The following is a 21,301-nucleotide window of genomic DNA, read 5'->3' as shown; positions in this document are numbered from 1 at the left end:
GTCATCTATGGAACTGCTCTGCCCTCCAGGAGGCCCGTAATTCTTCTAGTTTCAAGACGCTCTTCGCCCCTGGAGATATTTCTTTGTTATATTGGACTGCAAGACTTCTCATGCTCGAGAGAGCAAATGATGGACGTAATTAAAAAAAATATATATTAACTTTGTAAGTGATTGAACTATTCTCTCAATCTAAAATAGGAGACAAATAGTTGCATGGAAATGTATACATAATTCCAGTATAAGAGGAACACTCAATATCGATTATTCTTATTCCTGTTCTATGAATATTAAACAAAAGAAATTTATGATTCATCCGCAACATTATGATTCATTTCACTCCATTCAACTAATAATATTGAAAAATCTTTCTATAGTCTGAAAGAACTCCTTAACTATTTTGAAAAAGGTTTATGAAATCTTTTTTCCATATAAATTTCCTTTTAGGTACGATTTATCGTTTGAAAGGAGGAATCATAAACATTTCATTCCTTGACGCTTCTGGCAATGTGATACCCGATGCATTAGAACAAGTTAAGGAAAGAGATAAAGAAGAAAGAAAAAGTAAGAATATATCTTTATTTGAAATTTGCTTGTAAAACCAACGACATTAGGAACTATTAAAAATTATATTATTCGTTTTTATTAAAATAGGTAAAAATCTTTCCAATTTGATTAAATTACTGAAATATAGCAATTCATGAGGCTGGGAATTTAGCAACTAGTGCACAAAAGTTAAGCATGCATGTAATTCCATATAGTTCTTTATATAAAAAGGAAACATTGTTTTTTATTATGAATAACAGGGCTGATTGTACTCCGGAAAAAATCCGGATTTCCAGAATTTTCCTGAGATCGAAGGCCCAGACGTTTCAAAAAATCATTGACCACAGAAGTTCCGGAAATCAAATTTTCAAAGGTGGAACTTAAATTCAGTGGGTGGTACAGTTTATGCAGTTTCAGTAAAGGTGGAACAGTTTATTTTATTTGTTTGTAGGGATAGCCAGAGAGATACTTTATAACTGATATTCATAATTAATATTCATTTTTTATCAGTAAATAGTTGTTATAATCATAAAATCAAGAAAGAAAGACATATTTGTAAATTTTAATTACTTAAGTCATCATAGGTATGTGTAAATGGTATAGGTATGTGTAAAATTTTTAATATATTTTAAGTNTTTGGACAGCACGGTTTAAACCGTGGATTAATCCATTCTGTCCTAAACCTTGCCAACCCTGGTTAAAATGGCTAAAAATCTTTCCAATTTGATCAAATTACTGAAATATAGCAATTCACGAGGCGGGAAATTTAGCGACTAGTGCACAAAATTCAAGCATGCATGAAATTCCATATAGTTCTTTATATAAAAAGGAGGCATTGTTTTTATTATGAATAAGCCACATTACATATTTATTACAAATCAAAACTTATTACTTTGTTACATTTATTGTCATTTTCTATATTTATATATGTTATTAATTTACACATCTTTTTCCTAAGATACTTTTAGTTGAAAAATATTATGCTATCATTTATAGTTAGAATATCTTATTAATTCATAATTAAACTTCAAAATTGTCTATTTAATACACAAGAAAATGAAACAATGGTGCTTCCTTTTAGGATTGACAAGTCGTCCCTCTTCGTCTTCCTTAGACCGCAGAGAAAAACAGTTTGCAGTCTTAACTTCAGAGAGGCGCTCTCATGTTATAGTTTTACCGTCTCAAACCGCATTGTACAGAAATATAATTTCAGATACATCCTATGCTATAAAAGCAGATGTTACTTCCTTAAAAGATTTAGGTAAGACTTAGTTTTCATGTAATATTTTTTAAAAATAAATTATGTACTTATTCATTTAAACCAATATGATTTTATTAAATCAATATGATTTAAATTCTTTTAAAGACAGATTTAAATATAAAGTTTTTGGAAACTTTTGAATAATAAATCAAGCTTTAATTCAATTTTAAAAATAAAATTTGAAATTCTTAAATTTGTAATTTTGAAATTTCAAATTAATATAATAGCTTTAGAATACAAATTTATTCTGATGTTTTAGAAAACTTTCATGTTTTAGTTTTAATACTGATGATGTTAATAAATAGTGGGTAAATTAACTATGTTTATGCGTTCTTATTTGTAATTAGATATTTTTGTTGATATTGTTGCTGAAATTAATTTTCACTTTTTGAGTAATCAATTTGTTGGTAACTCTAAATAGCGGTCACTTATTTGCACTGGACACATATGCATGTTCTTACAAGGGACTGTTCATTGGAGCTTTTAATAAATTTAAATGTGATTTTTAAAAATGTTATAACCTATAGCCAGACTGGCTATTCATCAAAACAGATTAATATTGACAACGTAACAAAACATTCTTTAGGGGCGAACAAGTCTTCATTAGACTTTTTTTTTCATAACAAATCTGTTATTTTATAATAATAAACTACTTTTATATTTTATTTCAAAACACTAATGTTTTTACTATTTCAGGATCAAGTTTAGTGTGTTATATTGCCACTGGCCATGTAAATATTTATAGCCTACCTAGCCTACGGCAGTTACATCATGTAGATTTTTTACCTGTAATTAATATGAAGTAAGTTGGTTCTTTTTTTAAAAGTAAAAAAAAATTTTTTTTGCAGAAATATTTATTTTTTTCCATACTAAAATTGAAAATAATTTCAAAGATCTAAAAAGATGAATGAAAATAATAAATTAACATATTGTAATAAAATGTTTAACGTGTCTACACAATTTGACATTTGGTTATAAAATCTTTAATTGATACAAATTATGTAATGTTAAAATTTCATTTATGTTTTTAAAAATTATAACAATTAAATCCTTAGATGAATCAATTTGTCACAAATAAAATCAAAATTATTAATTATAATTAAAAGTTAATGTAAAAATCTTTAAAAAAATTCATATAAAATATTTTGTAAATTTTGAATAAATAAAATATTTTTTTGTGATTTCAAAGTGTACCGGAAACTAAAACATACCTTTTTTTTTAAACCTTTTTAAAGGCTTTAGCTGCAGTCCTATTTCACTACTCTATTTAATAATTTTTCAGTTTGTCATATTTACTAAATTTATATTTTTTGCATAAGTTAATTGCCTTTATTGAAAAGCTAAATTATCAGTGGCTTTTTTCGATTGCATTTTTAAAAAATTCTCACAGGAAGTAATTTTGATGAGAAAACACAGGTTTTAAATTAAAAATTTTAAATTTTTTATTAATTCATGAAGAAAACAGGTCACGGTTATATGTTAAATAGCATATCCCATAATCAAGGTCTGCTGCCACACATGCACTCTTAATCAAAATTTCAATTTACAGTATTGCTTAAATACGGCTAAAATTTTTTGATAATGCGCTCAATTTTATCCTTTAAAGTGGTAGATCATGAACTTGATAGCATAAACCTTAAACTTCAACCTTCCTCACTCCCAAGAAAAAAAATTCTATCAATGTTAAATTTCTGAACCTGTGTAGGCAATTCTGATCATGCACAGGGGAAATTACAAGACCAGGAGCTGTTTGCTTCATTTTTAATAGAAATTTTTTTATAAAATTAATAAATTAATAAAATACTCAATGAACTTGAACTATCACTCTAGTCTTTTTTTAAAAAAAAAACATTGTAAAACAAAAATATTGCAAAATTCAAATCTTGCACAAATTTTCGGATACTCTTCACTTATGTCTAAAATTATAATACTATTAAAATTGATTAATGAATAGAAAAATGCTATTTCAGGCAGAGTTGGGCAGAGTCCTTGATTCATAGTAGTAAATTGTACCAAATGACCAAGATTACATGTAATCATTTTTGCTCGCAATCATGATTGAATCGCAATCCATAAATGTGATTACTTGTAATCAATTATATCATGCCCAACTCTAGTTTTAAATCACACATTTATATCTTGAATTAAAAAGGAATTATAAACAGATTTGAAAGAAAATTTAAAATAAAATTGAAGAGTATTTACTAAAAAAAAGGTGAAAGTATCAATTTAAATTGATAGAGAAATGTGAGACAATGAATAACTTAAGTGAATTAAATTAAAGTTATTTAACCACCAAGATCTCAGAAGAAACTAGCCAATTTTTCCCTAAAATACATGATAAGACAAATCTTAAGCAGTCTACACATCTACATCTATATTATATTCATAACTAGAAGTTATTATAAATGTTAACAGAGAACCACATATGGAATTGAATAATAGCAAATATTTTCTGATTTATATAGAAATTTCTCAAGATTGGCTAGAACATTTTGTATTAGCGCAAATGGCCATGGCTTATATCTTTGTTCTCCATCAGAAGTGCAGAAGTTTTCTATATCTGCAGGATTTAGGTCAGTAAAGGTTTTTGATTCTATTTTTGAAATTCTGTTACCAATACTTATCTTTATATTTAAATTATTTTTTGCGCTTGAAATTATTTACAACAATTATTACAACTTAGTAACCTAATTACAGTTGAACTCATAACAAGATTTTTTTAATGCTTACACTAAAGAGAAAAAAATCTGTAAGCATGAAAAATTTCACAGTAAATTCGAGTTATGTTTGTAAAAGCAAAGTTAATATAGTTTTCTTAACCATCTACAACATCCATAAAACCATCCATTTATTAAAAATTTCCTCATTAAATATCGTTGTTTTTTGTTAAATGAGAGCTCATAATACGCGAATAACTTGATTATATTAAACTAATGCTAACATTCAACTTAGAAAATTGCAATCAATAATTTAAATACTGATCACAATTTTGAAACAAAAAAAAATGGTTTTTGTCTAAATTTATATAAGAGGAAATTTATCATTTTTAAATACATTATCTTATTGTGCAACATTTGGTTTAAAGTAATAATTTAGTACTGGATTAGCAATATCTGATCACAAGTAAAGGTTTATTTTCAATTTAAATAGTAGGCCCAATTTCAGAAAACTTAATTTTATTTATTAATTATTTGGTATTTCTGTGCAGAAATATGCTTCATGAAATGAAGGGCACTCTGTTTCTCACCAAAGAAATGCCAGAGCCTCCGAAACAGAGCTTCTTTAAAGGATTATTTGGTGGGGGACCAAGTATCTTGGACAAAGAGGAATTATGTAAGAAATACTTATACATATCCACTTAAAATATATCCTTATTGTATTAAAAAAAACATTAACTACAACTTTTTTTACAGTTGGTGAAGCTAGTGGTAAAAGCTCAAAATCTGTTGCTATGCATTATCCTGGAGGAAAAGTGGAACAAATGAAAGCTCAAAGCTCTACATTATCTGGTGATTTGCTGAGAGCTAGACAGGTAAATTTATAGTTCATTCTGAACATATTCATGTATTTTAAAAAAAAATTAATTCTAATTGGTCAAACTATGTTTTTAAATAACATGAACATTTTCTTAATAATGCCCAACAAAACACATGCTTTAAAATCATTAATTAATGTTTTGTTTAATCTTTTGAGAATTGTGTAATCACCAAATAATAAAAATAGACACAATTGCATTAAAACTAATCATAAAATCTACAGATCATTATTCTCAATATCACAAAACTGATTACAGCATTTATTAGACTACAGAATTTCATCACACACAACTTTAGCATGTATCCTGTCTTATTTATCTGTCAAATGGCACCGCACTATTGTAGGAATGCCACATAATTTTGACATCAGTAAGATGATGTAGACCATTCTCAAATTGTTAACCTATATCTTTAAACTTCCTCAACCACAAACCAAATCAAAACCCCAGAGAATTTAATGTGTATACATATCAGCTGTTAAGACCTGCTACCAGGATTAAACTAACACCCTCAACTTTCGACGTAGATTCAGTAAAATATATATATATATATGTTTAGCCAAAATTTAATGCAAAACAAACAATTAATATCAAAGAGCAACATATTACACATAATAAATATCTAATTACGTGAAGATGTTTTTCTATGTTTGTCAAGTGCACAATTATTCAGATGTTGCAAAATATAACACCCTAATATGATCAATTTTCCATTTAGTATATTGCAATTTTAATTGTTCATTAGGACACCTCAAATGAGCAAACTATTATTTAAAAAATAATCAGACATAAGTTTTTTTTCCTCTGTGTTAAACATGGAAACAAAATCAACATTATAAAACTAGTTTATTCAAAAATAATTTCATGCATACGGTTATAAGGTATAAAAAATTAACAGGATATTCCATAAACATGAAGTTTCCGAGGTACCCTTGTTTTCCCTTAACATTTTCAATTTTAGGTGCCCATTCTCCAATTTAATCAAAACTGTAGTAAAACTGTCTCATTTGATTAAAAATTGACAAAACTGGAATACTTTGTTCTTACAGGCTCTGAATGAAAGAGGTGAAAACCTCAGTAAATTGGAAGACAACACTGTCCAAATGATGACAGAAGCCGAAATATTATCTGACAGGTCACATCAATTGTTGCTCAAATACAGGGACAAAAAGTGGTACCAACTCTGACTTGCATATATTGATCACATTATTAGATTGGAGCTTCTCTATTCATTTGAGCTCAGAACACTCGGGGGCAGATAACGAGTTGCTCGTTTTTAGAAACGAACAGACACCTAGCCCTTTTCTCTGTCAACAAGTCGAGAGGAGACAATATATATATATAACTATATGTTGTGTACATTTTTTCCAAAAATGTTTTTAAATGCTGCAACATTAGTACATCAGGAAGAGACAGATACAGTTATGTGCCACAGGTTGTGAAAGAAAAAGAAACGAATGCAATGTCTTTAAATTTATGTTGACAAAAAATATGTTCTATAATTAGGAAAAGAAAAAAAAATGTTGACTTTGTTCGAAATGCACGAGTGTTTCGATGAAACTTGATGTCTTTCATATTTTCCTAGTCTGATTTAAATAAGAAAATCACGTCAGAAGACTTAAAAAAAGAAGTCAAAAATATATTTGAAATCAGCATTTCATTGTGCACTTGTTATATCATTAACACACATATATCTATTTTTCTTTATTTATTAAAAAAGAAATATGCACTTAATGACAGCACCTAGTGTTTAAATCATATGACCCTATTATCCCAACTGTTAAATTAAGTGGGAAATTAAGACACACTTCACAAGGTGCTTTATAAAAGAATTAAAATTCTAGAATAAAAAGATTTTTTTTTAAAAAAGCCATCTGTCTTTCCTTATTTCTAATTAAAATTCCTGTTTTAATAAAAAGGTGTTTTAAAAACATGACCAGTGAGACATCATGTGAATCCTTTGGTACTAATAGTAAGTGATAGACCAGAGAAAAAAATAACTCTTGTGAGTTACATCCTTCATTAAATAAAAAATGTAAATACATTTTGAAGAATTCAGAAAACTTAGAGTAATTATAAACTTCTAGAATTAAAAAAAAGTCAAATATTTATATTAGGAAGATCAATATAACTTTAATGGCAATATAGCTTAATAAGATTTCATTTGCTAGTTTTTTTTAAAAAAACATATATATACATATATAAATATATTTTTAAAATAGGAGTAATATGAGCATATTCTCAGGTTTCAAACTTTCCTTAACTGTCTCTTGTTTTATTTGCTTTCAAAATTTTTGATCAAAACTTTTTTAACTGTTCCAAATTTGGAATTCAAGAGAAAAAATCTTTTCAAATACCTTTAAAACTGTAATAACTGATTTGACTGGTAATCCGTGAAGAGAAACTTAAAAATAACTGATAAAGTAACTGCTTATATTTCATTAAAAATTTGCTGCTTACCATGGAAATTGTGCTGTTGGAATAACATTCATTAAAAGTGTAGTCTGCTTCAAACATACTATAATCTACACTCGTAGAAAAAATAGGCTCAGAACTGCCCAACACACGACATGATATCAAATCTTCTATACAAAACAAGTTTGCTGCAGCCTTAATAAGTGTTAAATTGAATCGTGTTTCCGTTCAAGTTGAATAATTGCATTAATTTTAAGAGTAAAGTAATTGTTTAAATTAGCATCATTTTTAACTTACTACAAAATGATTTTTATGTAGTGTATTTTTATGATCTTTGCAGATTACCAGCCAATAAACTACAAAAAATATGATTAAACATTAAGTTTTTTTTTTTTTTTTAAATTTCTGACTATGTAACTAAACTATTGTAACAGAAATAATCACAATTATGAATGTGACTATTTGTTATATTAAAAAAAAAGGATACACATTAACGTGCACTTATATCACATGGCGTCACAGTAATATCACATAGGGGTCGCAGATCATGACAGTGATTAAAGCTTGTTGTCATTATGTCACACGAATATCACATTCTCCTCCCAAAAATAAAACAACTATAGTTAACTTAGATGTGTCATTCAATGATTTCTAGAAAATGGATATGCAGCTATTTTGGATTTTTTCTATCTATTTTAGAAGGGACTGTATTAAAATATTTCTGCAATTTTTATCTGTTTACAGAGTGTATCATGACATCGAAATTTGTGTAGTTGAATAGCTTAGCTTTTTTTCTTTGTTTCATTTAAGTTTTTATATGGATTTCTGAGTTACAAACCAAAGGTCCAAATGATACATTTGATCATGTTTTTAGAAATGACTGATAAATGGCGATATCAAATTTTTAAATGTTTATATGTGTATAATTTGTTAAATGTTTGTTATTGTTTTACTGTCAATGGTAGAGTTGTTGTTTAGATATCTTAAATTTATATGTGTATATATGAATATATTTATCATTTGTTATATGAAATGATTATTAAACGTTTTGTTTGCGTGTATGAAAAACACCATTTATTCATGTGTGAAGTTTCAGTCTCAGAGCTGAACTAGATTTTTGTCAAAAGTATCACCCATAAATTATTTTAACAAATTATATAATCTGTTTCATTATTTTTTCTCGCTAAGAGTGGAAAAAAATTAAATTATATTTCAAATGACTTATTATTTATAATGGCTTTCAGAGTGAACAAAAATCACAATAAAATTATATTTAAAAAAAGACACTGTAGAAGAGCTGACTGTTATTGATGTTTTTATTGATGAATCAAAGCTTAAATAAAATCTAATGTTTTCATAAACTTTTTGTTTCTTATTCTGAATTTACAATTTTAAGATAGTCTACACATTCTTTAAATAACTTTGGTACTCAGGAATCTGTCTACACTTTTTGTAATACATTCCTGTTTTTGTTAAAAATCCAGTCTTATTTTCTGAATCCAAAATTGGTATGTAATCAGATTTTTTCTGTCAGGATCCTATTTTTGTGAAAAAACTATATCTTTTAAGAAGTTAAACTTATAAAATTCTGAATCATTTCCTATCTTGTATTATTGTTTAAAATAAGGCTCAATTTATTAACTTCAAAATGACTTGGAAGTTTCCAAGCCAAAAATACTCAAGTCAAGTATAGAATGCCCACAAAGAAATTAAACTCTTTTCTAAACTCTCATTTAATCTATTATTTTTGCTGGTCAATGGATGGGAATTTTTTGAGGTAGTTGTAAACAGATTTTAATTAATTTATTGTTACTTTATGTTGCTTAATAACATGTAATGGGGGATTTTGTGTATATTTTAAAACATATTTTTAAATCATACAAGAGCACAATACAGTTTTAAAATCCAATAGTAGAAAAAAAATTTGTGCTATTGATATAGTTACACCATAATGAGAGATTTTTATGTTTAATAACAAATCAGAAAAACTACATAAAAATTAGCTTATAACTTCTGCATTATTAAGAAAGTATGTCAAAACACAAACTACAATTAACACTGGTTCCCCTACCAGTTAACTCTAATTGAAAGCATTTTGAATAGATGTGGTTGAGTCACTTTTAGTTGGATTTCAGAGCGAAGGTACAATGCCACAACAGTTAATGCTTACGCAGTTACCCAGCAAAATCTTTTTAATATAGTCCCTACATACTATTATATAATTAAACAGATCAATAAAAGTCATGAAATACCCTTCATAACTTTTAATCTTCGCATAGAAAATAAACAATGGTATTAAGTTGTTTAAGTATACCGCATATATTATGTTGACTTAAGATTAGACAATCTTCTATTGAAGTTAGTATTATGTAGTGTTAGTGTAGAGTACAGAATTTCAAGAGATAAATGATAAGCATAATTATATGAAATGAATGTAAGTGATAGTCAATCGAGAACAATCTAAATTTGAGTTTATATTAATTAGAGTAAGTGTACATTCAGAAAAATAGTACAATTTTTACAAGTCAAAAATTTTCGAACCTCTATCACTCAAAAGCTCGTTATACTACACCAGGAAGCCAACATCTTCATTATTCTTCAAATATTACAAAAACTAATTGATGTTATGACTTCATTCGCCTGAAAAAAATTTATAAAATCAAACTTGGAAATGTTATTCTAATCTTAAAACAACATCAGTAACTTTACCATCAAATGACCAGATTTATCAACAGAGCATATATTTATTTATTTTGAAGCTAAGCATGAAGAGTAGATTTATTCCTTTTAAGTACACAAGAAATGATGTAGAGAAAATATTGCAACTCATTTCATTTTTCTAATTACTGAGTAAATTCAAATCACTAATCTATACTGATTTAAATATATTCTTAAAAGTTATTGTAAGTCACAACATAATTGATTTGAGAAGATCTCAGAATTGATCTGAAATTCAAATCACTAATCTATACTGATTTAAATATATTCTTAAAAGTTATTGTAAGTCACAACATAATTGATTTGAGAAGATCTCAGAATTGATCTGAAATTCAAATCACTAATCTATACTGATTTAAATATATTCTTAAAAGTTATTGTAAGTCACAACATAATTGATTTGAGCAGAATTGTCTACTATATAACTTTGTTGGTATAAAACAAAGTTCACATAGATAGAATATGATTTACTACACTCATTAACATGTTAGGACACCATTTTTTTATAATTATTACTTAATTATATTTATATAATAATTTAATTTATATATAATATTTTTATAAAGAAGAAAATTCAAATTTCTGCCTTATTGAACAGTCTAACTGCCCCTAACAATCAGCTAAATAAGATACATAATGCAATGATTAATGTGTGACCTTGGGTCATTGCTGTCAAAGTTTGATAGAGTGCAGCCCATCTTACAAAAATTGTATTTCTTTAATTTCCTATTTTAAATGCTTGGCTTTTTTTTTTTTTTAATGTGTTATATTAAGAGCTTATTTTTATAAAGCAAATATAATTACAAATCTGAAATAAATAATTAAAATAGCGTATTTTTTTAAAAAAAATATTAAGTAATTTGTTAAACATTTTAAAGGATTGAAATTTTTATCTAATTCTAAATAGTTGGGATTTTATCAAGTTAATTAGCAACAATTTATAAAGTTACAACACTTTTAAAACATCATATGTTTAATGTTTGACAAAAAATTAAGTTACCTTTAAATTAATTTTTGTACAACATTAATGAGTTATTCTTGTGCATAGCAGACTCATAGACAGTGGTGAAAATACCATTTCTGGTGACAGTGCCAAAATTCCATCTTTGCAATTCCTTTTAATCTCAATGATCTTTGCAAATACTTGCTCTCTCAACTAAAATAAAAAGTGATGCATCCTATTAATGCAAGGAAAATTACAAAAAGATAATTAATGAAAAAAATTTCAATTTCATTTGGGTCTGCGATTCACAGTTTAAAAAAATCCATTTTAGAATATTTTTTACCCCTTATGCTTAATTTATAAAGTCCTTTTTGATTAGAAAAAGTTTCAAACAAAAAGATAACTTTCTAAAACATACAAATACACTAGAATAATTTTTTCAAAAATGTGAAATAAATAATAAAACTTCAGATCTTACTTTTAAACTATTCCAGTGTCCTAACAAGTATGGTGATAACATGTCTGAATTTATCACAGGAAATATAGTACGCATAAAGAAACTTCTAAAAGCTTTCTTTTTAGATTTGTCTCCTCTCTAGAAGTAAAAATAACAATGTTTATATTATATTAATAAAATGTGAATTACATACTTATTACTAAAAATATTACTTAAAATTATTGCACTTTAATTTTTCGGATGCTTTTTTTTTTAGTATAACTGTTTAATTGCTTGCCAGATTTCTGACTGTAATGAAAAATAATCAGCCCTTCCACAAAAAAAATTTTATCACGCACTTTTCAAAATGTATAAAAATTGATCAAAGAAAACATGTTCTTAACATACCATAATTCCAATTTAGTTTGAAAATTTTTCAAATGCTATACTTTCTGACCTCTTGATTTATTACTAGTAATATCATAAATTGACCTTTTTGTGAAAAGTTTAAATAAAAAGCTTGCCAATTTTTATTACATACTACTAAATTTTTATGTTGTAAAACATCAGGTTTTCAATTTCTTCCTCCGAGACACTGGCCACTGCACAAAATGAAAAAAATTATGTCCAATACAAAAGTTTAGGTCTTAGTATTATAAGAATAGTTCAACTTTCAACAAATAAAATTTTTACAAGAAAGTTAAAAACTTTCATTTTTATAAAATTCAAGAATTAACTTATTTAATTAAATGTTATCTAGATTTTTTGCATCGATGTAATCAGTAATAAGTTATGTTTAAATTGGATTTATCTTATATTTTTGAAAATAATTATAAATACTTAAAAGTAAAGCAACTCCACAACAACCTAACAGGAAGTAAAAGCCATATAATGTTTTGACCAGTGAGTGTACTAATGTGGTCAACAGTGTGCTTGAACTGCCCTTACTTTCAATCAAGCTGGAACAAATTGATCTCAAGCTGGATGGGTTTTAAGCAGACACTCTGGATCAAACCTATGTCCTTCACAATGACAGTTTAGTCTTGAATCATTGTGATTATTGATACCCATTGCAATATTATTTTAGGTTTGCTAACCTTTATCCTTTAATAAAAATGTAAAATATTAAGTATGGTAATACATATAAATTTTAACACAATCTAAAACTGTGTGATAAAATTTCTGACACCAAACTCACTTATTTAAATATTTTAAAATAAAATTAGATTAGAAAATATCAGACAACTATAGTAAACTTACAATACTGGAAGACTTGAAAGACTTCATTTCTTCCAACCATAATTTCTGAAAAAGGACAAACACAAAAATATATGTGGAAAAGCTAAAATGATACAAGTTTTAATTTTTTAAAAAAAGTAAATAAATTAGACACTGTTTTTAAATTCTATATTGATGCACAGATAGAAAAAAATCACCCTGAATAACTTATGTTCCAATGGTGCGATTTTCACAAACTAAGTGCAAATCTTAATGATCTCAAGTATATTATAGTGTTGAATATTAATTAATTTATAGAATTAGAGAAAAAAACATACTTTTTCTGAATAAACATAAATGTTTATAAAAGGATTTGGATTTTTGATTCAATGTTGATACATGAAATCAATGTTTACAGAGAAAAAGATAACTAAATTATTTTTTTAAGCAATTATAAATTATTTTAGAGACTTAATTGGAAAAACTGCAGATTTCTTACAACAGCATCTTTGTACTAGCCCCATCCTACGATTTTAGTTTTTGAAGGTTTCAGTATGAATCATAATTATTCTTAGTATCTTATAAAAAAAGGACTAAAGAATATTGAATATCATATATAGCTTGAAATATAATGGATGTTATAAAACATAACAAATCAGCATTACAGAGAGTACAGATAACTAGAATACTAATTTTTTAAACCATTAAAAGCTATTTTGGATCTTAAAAAAAATTCCTAAAACAGTATCTCAATGCCATATCGAGGGAGAAATTTTTCATCAAAAACTCTTTTTTATCTCCATAACTAGTTTAAAGTATAGAAGAAGTAAGTTCAGGCAAACCTAGAGTAAGCTATGAAGTTACAAATGTTGGAAAAAAAATATCAAAATGCAAATAAATTATTGGAAAGAACTTTCCCAACGTGTCTAAGTTATTTTCTCAGAGTTTATTTTTATTTTAATATTTTGAAAATTTCTTTTCCGTATTTGAAACTTCATGGATTATTCTAGGTTCGTCTGAACTCACTTTTTCTATACAATTAAGTTTTAAATTACTTATGGAAGTGAAAGTGAATTTGCAATGAAAAATTTCTCTTGCAGTATAGCTCTCTAAAACAATAGTCTTATTTGTGATTTTTGGTTTTGAATCTTAAAGTATAAACCATAATCATCTTACAAGAAAATAAAGTTTTGAATGAAGAATATTATAGCTAAAATATAAATAATGAATATTGTCAATTGTGACATAGAGAAAATAAGCGTTACAGAGAATTCAGATTTAAAAAAAATTCAAAATTTACCTTAACATTAAAAATGTCCTAAAACATTATCTTGAGTACAAAGCCACATTTTAAAGAATAAATCATAAAGATTCTTTAAATTTTCAAGAAAAAGAAATTTATAAATGCAGAATATTATAGCTGTTATTATGATGAATAAGATATAAAGTTTCCTATCACGAAAAAACAATAGAATTTAATGCATATTAATTTATATAATTACCCGCATAAAATTAAGGATGTCAAGTTCATTAAATATTTTAGGCACACTAGCAAGAAGAGGAGATTGGATGTAATCTGAAATTAGAAACCTAAGTTAATACTAAATTAAAATTCCAGATCAGAAACTAAAAACAGAAACAATAAAAACATGGAACATAAAATTTCAGAACAGAGAGAAATTATAAATTTGAAATCACATCTTTGCCTAAATTGTTTACCTGAGATATTTGTTTCAAAATAAAATGCAATGGAACTTATTTTTACCAAAAGTATTGAAGATTTAAAAGTAATTTGGTTTTCATAATAAATAAAACAAAAATTTNTCCGTCCTCTAAATCAGTTCTTTCGTCAACTCGATACGCCGTACGCTCTAAATAACAAAATGGGCTCAAAATCTTGCAAGGAAAAAAAATTTTTTTAATGGAAGAAAATTAATTTCCGGTTATCTGGTTTTCTGATTTCCGGATAAGAGGTTCTGCACTGTACCATAATCATCTTACAAGAAAATAAATTTCTGTATGAAGAATATTATAGCTAAAAATATAAATAATGAATATTCTCAATTGTGACATAGAGCAAATAACCGTTACAGAGAATTTAGATAACTAAATTATTTTTTTTAACAAGATTAAAAAAAGATTCAAAATTTAAATTAACAACATAAAAAATTTCCTAAAACATTATCTTGAGTACTAGGCCTCATTTTAAAGAATAAATCATAAAGATTCTTTAAATTTTCAAGAAAAAGAAATTTATAAATGCAGAATATTATAGCTGTTATGATGAATAAGATATTTGGTATTCTAAAAAAAGTTTCCTATCACGAAAAAACAATAGAATTTAATGCATATTAATTTATATAATTACCCGCATAAAATTAAGGATGTCAAGTTCATTAAATATTTTAGGCACACTAGCAAGAAGAGGAGATTGGATGTAATCTGAAATTAGAAACCTAAGTTAATACTAAATTAAAATTCCAGATCAGAAACTAAAAACAGAAACAATAAAAACATGGAACATAAAATTTCAGAACAGAGAGAAATTATAAATTTGAAATCACATCTTTGCCTAAATTGTTTACCTGAGATATTTGTTTCAAAATAAAATGCAATGGAACTTATTTTTACCAAAAGTATTGAAGATTTAAAAGTAATTTGGTTTTCATAATAAATAAAACAAAAATTTGTTGTTTAAAGAAATATAAAAATTAAATAGTTAGTTTATAAATAGTAACAATTCAAACATATTTGAATGTATATATATTGAATACATATTCAATTTATTTGAATAAGAATTAAAATTTTTAAAAATTATTATGCTCAGAACTAGTTAACAATAGAAACGAATTTGTATACTAATTTTATAACTGCATTACTTAAAAAACTATATTAAACATTTGTCATAATAAAAGGAAGCCTTTTTGTGTTGCTTTAATAAGTTAAGAACCAATTATGCTAGGGAAGTGAAACTGTGGACAGGTACAAGAAGCAATTTAAGCCCTTAATCCTAAAAACATAACAAAAACTTTCATTTGTCTGTTACAGAGAGAAGTGTGAAAATAGAATTTTTCTCATAAAAAATTAAAATCTGAACTTCATGAATTTGCTACTTAAGTTTTTTTACAATGTAATATAAAAAGGTGAAAGAGTAAAAAAATAAAAATGTTTTTGGAAAATGCAACTTATAAATTGCATAAATTATATTATTGCAGAAAAGATTTTTTAACCATACCTGTGCTATCAAATGCAGATCTTTGCAACAAATCATCACACATTACTTTTCTGTATAAAGAAATAACATTGACACAACTAAAAGGACCAATCAAAGTTGAAGGTAAGAACCTGAAACCAAAATATGTAATGAAATATTTATTATATAAAGAGATATTGATAGACTAAAGTAATTAAATTTATTCTACAATACTCTTATTGCTTTGCTATGCTTAATAAATATTAGATTAAAATACTGATTTGTTTGATCATGAATATTTGCTCAATAAATGTGAACAAATATTAAAAATTAACAATGGAACAAAATTTTTACTCGCACTTCTAACCAATTATGTAATTATATTCGCTTTAAATTATCGAAAATAGTGTTCCAATCTAATATTCATTGCATATTTGGTTCATCAATATTTTTTAAACTATTTTTTTAAAATCAACAAACATTAAAATATATTTCCAACATTTTATATAGATTAACGCCTTCTAGTAAATAGATTATTATAGCTTGTTATTGGTATTCATATCATGCAACGCAATGTCGAGTTTTAGTCGTTTTCACCTTAAGCTACTGCTGAATATGATAATAATTTGGTTTAAAATATCTAGTGTACTGAATCAGGCAACACTTTTAAGTTTTATTTTATGATATTAAATTTTATCAGATAATGTTAATAATGAATGAATAGACTAAATTTAAATTTGGAGAATTAGAAAACTTATTACAATGCTATTAAATTCTTTGTAAACTTTGAGAAACTCTATACCTTTCATACAAAAAAAAATTTTTGATGTAAAGAGTTTTACTGAACAAGCCAAACTACACATTTTTTTTTCTATTAACAAAAAGATTTAAATATATTTGACATAATCATCAGCATGATAATATTAAAAGTTCAATTCTGTTCAATTTCTTCAAACTAAAATTGAGTTTTTTTTTTTTTTTTTTTTTTTTTTTTTTTTTTTTTTTTTTTTTTTTTTNTTTTTTTTTTTTTTTTGACTAAGTTAACTTTTTATATCTGTGAACTTTTAATCTGTGTTTATAGATAATAAAAGTTATACCAGTACTTATAATTTCAGATTATGCATATCAAACAAGAGATAAGTGGAATAACATGTAAAACCATCTAAAGAGTGATTACTATAACATGGCAGCTTATTTAAAAGATGAAATTTCTACGAAGGTTAGGTGCTATACCGAAAAGAAATGAATAGATTATTTTTTAATCTATATTAGATAAATTTTGCTAAGTTATCTAAATTTCCCAACACAGTTCATTTGACATGAACTTTTAAAGTTCAGTTACTTTGAGATTAGGGTTTTTTTGCACAGTTTTCAAATGAGATTTATGCTTAAAATAACATTATGTAGCCTTACAGCAGTAAAAATAAGTATAATAAACATTTTGAAACCTCAAAATCCGTTTTGTTCATAGTTGTACCAATAGTTTTTATAATCAGTTTCCTTATTAGTTGGTACATTTTGAATGAAATTAAAGCAAAACAAAAAAATTTTTAGCATGATAAATAAAATCATTTTATAAAATCTGATAAGATAACAAAAAAATCTACCCAATTTGTTGAGAAAAACTTTTGTCAGGATTATTAAGATCAACAAGAATCCGAGTCATTTTTTGCTGGTCTCTAATCTTTTGCCATAAACCACTTTTTCCTGCGATAGAAAAAAAATATACATAAATATTAATATAATATGCAGCATTAAAAGAGATATGATAATAAATCACATTTAATTTTATGAAATTGTTGGCATACAAATAATTTTTGATTATATTTTAAATGTGCAATGATAAAATTTCTTTCATTTTAATAAGATTTCTTTTCATTTTACTGAAACATTCAATTTTATAATAAGGTATATGTGATGCCATTATAGGCATTACATATGTCCCAGCTTTGAAAATTTCTTTAATTTCATAAATTGTATTTTTTTAAACATTCTTAATCCAATTTTAATTTAATTAAACCAATTATTTAATTTTTATTATATTTTATGAAAAGCAAATATAAATATTTTATTACCTGCTTAACAATCAATGTAACAGCTAACTTTTTAGTTCAATACAAATGTATAACTCATAGTCATGACAAAATTGTACAGCAGTTTATTTCTTAAAATACATTAATTCTCTAACCACAAAAATGCTTTAGTTATAGGGTTGTATAAATTCTCCTGGTCTTTTTGGTGATTGAGCTATAGCTAAATTATTTGAAATTCATAAATAATAACGCACAGTTGGCTATTTCTTCTATCAATAATTATGGATGTCTTTCTATCCTCCTAACTGTTTGTTGAGAAGAATTCAGTCACTGCTCGTTTTAAAGTCTTGGCATTAGGACAGGAGGATTTCGCCCCTCAATCCAACCATTATTATTTTACAAAATTTTCATGTTTAATAATGCATCTCTTCATCTTTATTAAGAGAGCAGCCTATTATTTTGTGATTTTTCATTTTTATGGCCATAGATGTAAATTTAAAAATTCTCTTTTAAATAAAACAATCATTGATTTATATATGAAAAAGTATCTTCACCATACACATGTACAACAGAACATTACCTATGTTATGATGATTATTCTTCCGTAAAAAGTGGACCCAATGTCTCATCATAAGTTCGGAATAATAGTCACCATAGTACATTACATAATAGCAAACATCTTTTTTTTTTTTTTAATTACATCTGTTATGTTTCTTTCCCTCTCCATAGTAGTTGTTTTAGTCACTGATTTTGAAATTGCATACAGAAATATACAAAATTTCAACATTTATATAAATTATTCATTTTAAGAAAAGAGAGAAAATTAATACCTGGAGATGCCATGTGAGAATCATGACTAGCAAATAGTTCTCCCTGTTGGACTTTTAACATTCTTTTTCTAAAATAAAATAAAAAATAATAATTTTAGCTAATATTGTTGGGTGTTTATAGATTGAAACATATTTTTTAAAAGAAATTATAATATGCACTTTATGAAGACCACTTTAAAAAAATTCAATAGTATACATAGAATTTAGGGTGAAAAGTATCTGTTAGTAGAACTTACTTTTAAGACAAATTTTAACCTAGATTATCAAATATGGTTATTAAAAAAGATGAAATAAAAAATATAAAAAGATTACAAAATAAGTACTTCAAACACATATTTACTACTTAATTTATACACTATTTGAAATTTCAATTAAACATAGTTGTTAGAATTCTATGTAGTGCATGTTAATAGTATTCACAGTGTTACCTAAAACCGAAATATAAAAGAAACGTTTTTTTAAATACTTTATTTGTAGAACTTAAAGTAAATAAAATAATCTAATTTTCGTAAGACATTGCTTTAAATGACAACACAATGATTTTCAATAAAGACAAACATTAAAACATGTTAATACTAATTTTCATAAGAAAATGCTTAAGAAAGATTTTCATAATTCTTTATCATCACAATTTACATAATTAGCATAACATCAGAACATGATTCTAATTGAACTTTACACCATTGCACCCCAAATATGATTCAATTCTGTGAAATTGTGATGAAATAATATATATGCAATTATAAATTAGAACAAAAGACTAAATTACAATAGTAAGTGGTTAATATTTGGAGGTTATCAATAAAGATGAACCTCATTAACGAGAATTTCTTCATCATGACTTTTTTTCAAGGTGAATTTAAATTTCATAACACTTGTGAAACTTTTCACATTGAACATGAAAAGAAAATTTATTTTTATTCAGAGAGGTAAAAAAAATGATGATTCATAATTCTAATATTTTAGAAAAATTTTAGAGATATTCTAATATTTTAGAGATATATAAGAAAAATGTTTCATAAACTTGTATAGTGTTTATAACTTCACCATTAAAGTTGCTATACAGAAGCTTTGAATGGCTGGAACTAGCCTGCGGGGTGGGACAAAAGGCTGAGTTATGACTAAACCAATATTCTAATTTATTAAATAGGAAACATGATAAACCATTTGGTACTAATAAAATGAAGAGATAGTCTGCTTTATCTATACTAGAGTTAGTTAAGAGGGAAAATTTTATTAGAATGTAAAAAAAACCTATTTAAAAAATACATATATTGTATCTTTTATTTTATATAAACGATCAGTTTTACTTCACTCTCACAGATTATTCTGAGAAACCATTATTTCTGATTCAAATATTTCTACTGGTGAAGGCTGAAACAAGTGGAAACTATTTTTTTCTATCGTTGAATTCCATTCACGAATACTGTGGTCAGCAGTCAGTATAGTTACCAGAGTAATTTCAGATAATTTCATTAGAATGATATGTATTAAGTTTTGTTTATTAGATTAATACATTGAAACTTATATCAAATTAGCATACTCAGACACATTTTAATTTATACAGAAGTCTCTTTTTTTTATAACTTTGAAATGGCAACTTCAGTTTAAAATTTTTCTGTTTTAAAATTGTCCACCTATAAAGTGATAAAAGAATATATAATACAAGACTATATAATAAAACACTCTATTAAAAAAATACTCTAACTTAAGATTACCATATACCTGAAATAACAATTTAGATTTGATTTTATTTGTTTTTTAAAAACAGTATTGGAGATTGAAAGTCACTAACCAATTTTTATGTTCCTTTACGTCAACATTGATTGTACACATCAATGTCATACTGCTTCAAAAAAAAAAAGAAAACATTATAGAACATTGAGTTTTTTTCCCATTTAGTTTGAACATGCATAATAAAATGAAGTAGCCTTGTATTAAGGGGAATAATAATTATTAGCGTTTTAGGGAAAAAGAGGAACTAACTTTTAACTGAAGTCATTAATTATTGACCTATATCTTTAACCAATAAAATAAAATTTTAGTAATAAATGTTGAATGATATTTGATCTAACTATTTCTAGCTTTTGAACTTATTAAGGTCTGGTTTCTTAGGACAAGCGCCTTATCTGAGCGTCAGCGGGACGTCAACATCCCGCTGACGCCAACAAAA

The 21,301-nt window shown here is 25.8% G+C and overlaps 2 protein-coding genes across 2 annotated transcripts in view; one reads left to right on the top strand and one right to left on the bottom strand.

Annotated features, from left to right (window-relative positions):
* LOC107440064 (syntaxin-binding protein 5) overlaps nucleotides 1-6,768 on the top strand; it is a 141,291-nt gene extending 134,523 nt beyond the window's left edge. Inside the window, exons 24-30 of the mRNA XM_071188519.1 lie at nucleotides 445-561; nucleotides 1,625-1,804; nucleotides 2,501-2,606; nucleotides 4,273-4,380; nucleotides 5,016-5,140; nucleotides 5,221-5,339; nucleotides 6,392-6,768. Coding sequence (XP_071044620.1) covers nucleotides 445-561; nucleotides 1,625-1,804; nucleotides 2,501-2,606; nucleotides 4,273-4,380; nucleotides 5,016-5,140; nucleotides 5,221-5,339; nucleotides 6,392-6,529 — 893 coding nt within the window. The 3' untranslated portion in view covers nucleotides 6,530-6,768. The remainder of the gene's footprint in view (nucleotides 1-444; nucleotides 562-1,624; nucleotides 1,805-2,500; nucleotides 2,607-4,272; nucleotides 4,381-5,015; nucleotides 5,141-5,220; nucleotides 5,340-6,391) is intronic.
* Nucleotides 6,769-10,211: 3,443 nt separating this feature from the next.
* Nucleotides 10,212-21,301, bottom strand: part of LOC107440055 (nephrocystin-1) — a 36,789-nt gene continuing 25,699 nt past the window's right edge. Inside the window, exons 16-23 of the mRNA XM_071177689.1 lie at nucleotides 19,129-19,196; nucleotides 17,873-17,972; nucleotides 16,308-16,417; nucleotides 14,575-14,648; nucleotides 13,115-13,159; nucleotides 11,897-12,013; nucleotides 11,476-11,631; nucleotides 10,212-10,397 (exon numbers count right to left, since the gene is read on the bottom strand). Of these exons, the coding sequence (XP_071033790.1) occupies nucleotides 11,500-11,631; nucleotides 11,897-12,013; nucleotides 13,115-13,159; nucleotides 14,575-14,648; nucleotides 16,308-16,417; nucleotides 17,873-17,972; nucleotides 19,129-19,196 (646 nt within the window). The 3' untranslated portion in view covers nucleotides 10,212-10,397; nucleotides 11,476-11,499. The remainder of the gene's footprint in view (nucleotides 10,398-11,475; nucleotides 11,632-11,896; nucleotides 12,014-13,114; nucleotides 13,160-14,574; nucleotides 14,649-16,307; nucleotides 16,418-17,872; nucleotides 17,973-19,128; nucleotides 19,197-21,301) is intronic.

The sequence above is a fragment of the Parasteatoda tepidariorum genome, chromosome 2 (genome assembly GCF_043381705.1).
Source record: "Parasteatoda tepidariorum isolate YZ-2023 chromosome 2, CAS_Ptep_4.0, whole genome shotgun sequence".
Taxonomy (NCBI): Eukaryota; Metazoa; Arthropoda; class Arachnida; order Araneae; family Theridiidae; genus Parasteatoda; species Parasteatoda tepidariorum.
This window is presented reverse-complemented; position numbering and strand designations above follow the sequence as displayed.